We start from the raw sequence: 5,611 nt of genomic DNA, 5'->3' as shown, positions 1-5,611 counted from the left end.
CCCTAGAGCAGCTCCATGGAATATCTGCTGCCAGCAAACCCAGGGTCTGGGACCTGCCTGTCTAATTAACACTTCTCTGGTAATTAACAGGGGGAAATTGGCCCCCCCGGCCCTCGGGGTGAGGATGGGCCCGAAGGTCCCAAAGGTCGCTCTGGTCCCAATGGAGATCCAGGTCCTCTTGGTCCTGCTGGAGAGAAGGTGAGCCCAGGGTGGGAATTCCATGTTTTATACCAAACCCCACAATTCTGGGTGTCTCAGGGCTGGGGACAGTTTTAGGGCAGAGGGGGGAAGAGGAGCTGTGGGAGTTTTGTGTGAAGGGAGGCCCGAGGGAGGTGGGTTTAGGGCAGCCCCATCGAGGCTTTGGTCTCTTTGGGGTTATTTTTAAATAAAAATATCAGAGGGGAATAAGTGGAGAAATGAAAAGTTTAATTTAGATAAATTTCAATAAAACCCCAGTCTAATTTCCCGATAAAACCCCAGCCATTTCTAACTGGTTCCCAGCACAGTTACAGTGCTCACTCTGCATCTCCCCGCTGGGATTCCCTCAAAGTTTAATTCCACCTGCCCTGCTCCTCCCTGGCCCTGGCATCCCCCCCTCCTGCTGGCTCAGAGGCTCTAACTCCCTTTTCCTTCTTTTCCAGGGAAAACTCGGCGTGCCAGGACTGCCTGGGTACCCGGGCAGGCAGGGCCCCAAGGTAACGGGCCTCCCTGCGATGGGATGGGATGGGATGGGATGGGATGGGATGGGATGGGATGGGATGGGATGGGATGGGATGGGATGGGATGAAGAGATTGGGATGGGATTGGATGAGGAGGTTTGGATGGGATGGGATGAAGAGGACTGGGATGGTACAAGGAGAATTGGATGGGATGGGATGGCATGGGATAGGGAGGGTTGAATGGGATGGGATGAGGAGGTTTGGGATAGGATGAGAAGGTTTGGATGGGTTGGGATGGGATGGGATGGGATGGGATGGGATGACGAGGTTGGGATGGGGAGGTTTGGATGGGACAAGATGGGAAGGTTTGGGATGAGATGAGAAGGTTTGGATGGAAATGGGATGGGGAGGTTTGGATGAGATGGGATGAGGAGATTTGGCATGGGATGGGATGGGATGGGATGGCATGGGATGGCATGGGATGGCATGGGATGGATGAGGAGGTTTGGATGGAAACAGGATGAGGAGATTTGGATGGGATGGTATAAGGGGATTGGGATGGGATGGAATGAGAAGGTTTGGATGGGATGAGGAGATTTGGATGGGATGTGATGGGAAGGTTTGGATGGGATGAGGAGCCCAGGAACACAGCCCAGCTCAGCCCCCATTTGTGGGGTGAGGTTCCTCCTTCCCACTCATGCAGGACAGAAATAGGGATGGACAAAAATAGCTGCCAGCCCTGAGCTGGTAGAGTTCAGGGGCTGCTTCTGCATGGCTTGGGTCCCAAAGTGGTGGGAAGAGCTGGAGAAGGGCTGGGATGTGCAGGGAAGGCTCCTGGGAGCTTTCCTGCTGCTCAAAGGCATTTCAGTCCTTCTCCTCTGATTAGGGTTTTTATCTTCCAAGAAAGCATTATCTAATTAATTAAGGAGAATAGCTAATGACTCAGGGTCTCCATGAAATGAAAAGAAAGCTGCCATTTGCATATTTGCAAACATCCTTTGTAGCTTCTCTCCACGCCCACCTCCGTTCAGGCCGTTTTCAAGGCATTTTTTAAAATTAAAACTGTGAATTCCACTCCATAGACTCAGGCTCCAGCCCAGTTTTCACATGCCCTGGAGGCTTTGGCAACTTCTGTTTTTGTTAACTTTTTTTGTAAGAATGGTATTTTATTATTCATGTTCCCTGCTTTAAAAAAGACCCAAACCAACCCTGGCTTGTTTCATTCTGGAGGCAGAATTATCTGCAAGAGATTGTTTCCTGCTTGTGGTGGGGCTGGTTTATTTTTAATTTCCATTTTATATCTGGAGTAAGGTTGGGAGGTGGTGGTTTTTTGCATTTTCTTGGACTAATCCATATTTTAAAAGCAGCAGCAGCAATTCTCCAGCTGTTGGCATCAGAAAGGAACAAGCCAGGAGTTAAATTTTCATGTGCACCACGATGACTTAGGAGCTAAAGTCCAAAACCCTGCCTGGGCTCCCATCACAACTGTGGGCTTGGGTTTTTGTAGTGACTGCTAATGAGCCATGGATATTTGTTTTTTGTGCTGTTTTTGGAGAAAATTGAATGTAAGAGGGCACCCCAAAATTTAGGTTTTTGTAGTGAGTGCTAATGAGCCGTGGGTATTTGGTTTTGGTGGGTTTTTTTTGAGAAAATTAAATGTTGGAGGGCACCCCAAAATTTAGGTTTTTGTAGTGACTGCTAATGAGCCGTGGATATTTGGTTTTGGGGTTGTTTTTGGAGAAAATGGAATGTAAGAGGGCACCCCAAAATTTAGGTTTTTATAGTGACTGCTAATAAGCCGCGGATATTTGGTGTTGGTGTTGCTTTTGGAGAAAATTGAATTTCGGAGGGCACTCCAGGCCTGATGGTGTTGCTGTCACTGGAGGGAAGTTCAGGGCACAAGGGCTGGGAGCTCTGGGCATGGCCAGAGCTGCCCCAGGGGTGTCCTGAGCCTCTCCCTCCCTCTCTGCTCTTTCCCCAAGGGCTCCATCGGCTTCCCAGGATTCCCAGGAGCCAACGGAGAGAAGGGCACAAGGGTAAGAGCTGCTTCCCCACTGCTTCACTCATTTCTTCCTCTCCAAAGAGATTTGGGGACCATTCCTTTGCTCCAGAGGTTTTCCCACTCAGGAATTGCCCAGAAAGGCTCACCCCAGGATGAGGTTCCTGCTGCAGGACAGGAGGATGCTGGGGATGGCACAGGCAGCAGCTTCCCAATTAAATCCTGGGAATTTTCCCCTCAGGATATTTTAAGAGGCTCCTCTGAACCCGAATCCTTTGCTCAGACTTTGCTCAGGGCACAAAGAGCTCTTTAATTAACAGTAATTATTAGAGATGGCTGAGTCTGTTCAGAAGCAGCCAGAACCATCTTTCACCTGACTTTGAATTCTAAATGCATGGCTGGGAACACTCTCAGTGCTTTTAATAAGCTGCTCAAAATTCAGAGACACCCTGAAAATCAGGGGGTTTCATCCCCCAGCCTTGTCTCTGCCTCTCACCCCACCTCCACAGCCTTCTCTCAGAGTGGGGATTGTCTAAATATACTGATTTATTTTTTATCTGCAGCAGAACATGCTGGAATTAAAGGATTCAGAGTACAAACAAAGTCATTTTCTGCACCAGCTCCGGTCGCAGTGACAAGAAGGGGGAGTGAGGACAGCAAGTGGAATTAGTTTCCTTTTTACTCTCATTTAAATAGAAATGACTTCTAACAGGCAGCTTTGAGAGGAGCCCAGCAAATATAAATCACTTTGCACTGCATTAATATCCTACCACTGCAGTTTGGGTTCTATCCACCCCCCTTTTTTTTATCATTTCATTTCATTTGGAACTACAAATTCTCTTCCCCATCCCTCCCTCTGCTCTGGCTGGGCAGGAGGAGGGAGGCCAGGAAATTCAGCTTGGAATTCCCTGGAATTACCCCTCCCTCCTTCTCAAATATCCAGCAATAAAACCCCTGGGCTGGATTTCTGGGGGGTGTAGAAGAGGGGAGGGATGTTCTGCTTTGAATCCCTGCACATCCATGAATGATTCTATTCTGGGATGGAATCAAATCCAGCTGGGAGGGGATGGGAAACCTTCCAGGGAGCGGGGAAGGTACCAGGAGCTGGGCATTGCTGGGGCTGGAACAAACCCTGAGGGGGTTTAGGCTTGAATTTTGGCATTGTCCAGCCTGAAAGGGGCTGGGGAGGGAGCAGATCTGATGGGAAAGGGCCCAGCTTCAGAACCAAGCCATGAGAGGAGGAGAAAAGGCAAAAAATCAGCACTTCCCTCACTTTGATTCCAAATGAGCTTTGTGCCTTTAATGGGGGTGGTGAGGGTATGTAGTTACACCCTTGGCTTGCCACACATTTCTTCAGTTCAGGAATTAAAAAATGGCTTTTTAACCTTTCAAACGTTGATTTATTTCATGGTAATTGCAATTTTTAATATTTTTCTTAATTCTTTTCAATGGGTTCTACCATTTTATACCAAATTAATCAACCTGCATTCACTGTATCAGTGAAGAGAGAGATTTTCGTGGACAAATCTTTCCATTAGCAACAGGAGCTCAGCTTGGAAATTTAAGACCAGCAGAAATGTTGATTTTCAGCTTTGCTATCCATCTATATTTTTTCTTTTCCTCCCAAGTATCCCATCTGAAATAAGAGAAAAGCAATTATACACAGAATTATAGGCTGAACTGGGGTCACTCTGCTCCAGTCCTCATCTTAATTTAAGCCTCGTTGAGTCAGGCTTGATAAATCCCCTCTGCTTCTCCTAAGACCACTCAATTTGTTTGGTTTATGAATGTGTTCACATGGAGCCAAGAAACAAAATTTCTACGTTTTTTTTTTCCCTGCAGTTCATTGTGGAATAACTCAAATTGGAGCTGCAAAAACCCCAAATCATTTATTTGTCTTTTCTTTATCACAATATCCCCATTTTGCTCTTCAATTCCCTGGTTTGTGTGGCCAAAATCATGCAAATCCCACATTTCTCTGCTGAAATGGAGCTCAGCTTTCCAGCTCGTTGTTTCAGCAGCACAGAGAGTCTTCCCAAGTTGTTAAATAATTCAAAAAAAGGGGAAAATCAAAGGTGGAAGGGCAGGACCTGCACAGGCAGCTGAATTTTAGTGCTGAGGTGCTGAACATCCCCAAACACAAAAGTTCAGCTTGTGGATGCTCAGTTGTACAAAAAAAAGGGCTGGAAAGGTAAAAATGGGGATGGGAAAAGGGATGAAGATGATTCGGGGATGAGGCTGGGAAAAAGCTGGGAGAACTGGGATTGCTGCAGAAGAGAAGCTTTGGGGCGAGCTGAATTTGGAGAGAAGCTGCAGGAAAGATGGAATAAATCTATTGAAAGGAGCCTGGAGTGACTTTGGATGGGGCTTGGAGCAGCCTGGGATGGTGGAAGGTGTCCCTGCCCATGGGGATGTTTGGAATGAGCTGAGCTTTAAGGTCCCTTGCAGCCCAGCATCTTTTCAAGCCCTGCTCATGAAATCAATACTTAAACCTGAATCATAAATCTTATTTTAAGAGCTATTTTCTGCCTTTAGCAGGGGGCAATAGATTTCCCTGCTTGCCCCGTTTGACAGAGCTCCCCAAATCCAACTATTTCTTGGTGTGCCTGGAAAATAATCTGAATTTAGCTGCCTTCATGTCAAAATCCTTGTTTGACAAATACAGGTCCGTGTATATTTACAGGGAATATAAATCCTTTGCAACTGTACATGAATGCATGACTAATGACAGCAATAAGCAGGGGGAAATTTGGCTTAAAAATAGAATTGTGGGAGAAGGGGAGGAGTGTGGGGGGCTACCTGAGGGGAGGCAGCACCCCCTCCTCCCTACCTGCTCCCAATTTAGCCTCCCAGAGCTCCAACAAAACCAGCTGGAATATTTTAAAGCAAATTTTGTCATTAATTAAAAAAAAAAAAAAATGCCAGCAGGCTTTAATAAATGGAGCTGCAAGAA

General features: G+C 46.8%; 1 protein-coding gene across 1 annotated transcript in view; it reads left to right on the top strand.

Moving 5' to 3' along the window:
• Positions 1–5,611, top strand: part of COL5A1 (collagen type V alpha 1 chain) — a 108,205-nt gene that overhangs the window by 70,281 nt on the left and 32,313 nt on the right. Inside the window, exons 30-32 of the mRNA XM_031057288.1 lie at positions 91–198; positions 642–695; positions 2,642–2,695. Coding sequence (XP_030913148.1) covers positions 91–198; positions 642–695; positions 2,642–2,695 — 216 coding nt within the window. The remainder of the gene's footprint in view (positions 1–90; positions 199–641; positions 696–2,641; positions 2,696–5,611) is intronic.

The sequence above is a fragment of the Geospiza fortis genome, unplaced genomic scaffold (genome assembly GCF_000277835.1).
Source record: "Geospiza fortis unplaced genomic scaffold, GeoFor_1.0 scaffold27, whole genome shotgun sequence".
NCBI lineage: Eukaryota > Metazoa > Chordata > Aves > Passeriformes > Thraupidae > Geospiza > Geospiza fortis.
This window is presented reverse-complemented; position numbering and strand designations above follow the sequence as displayed.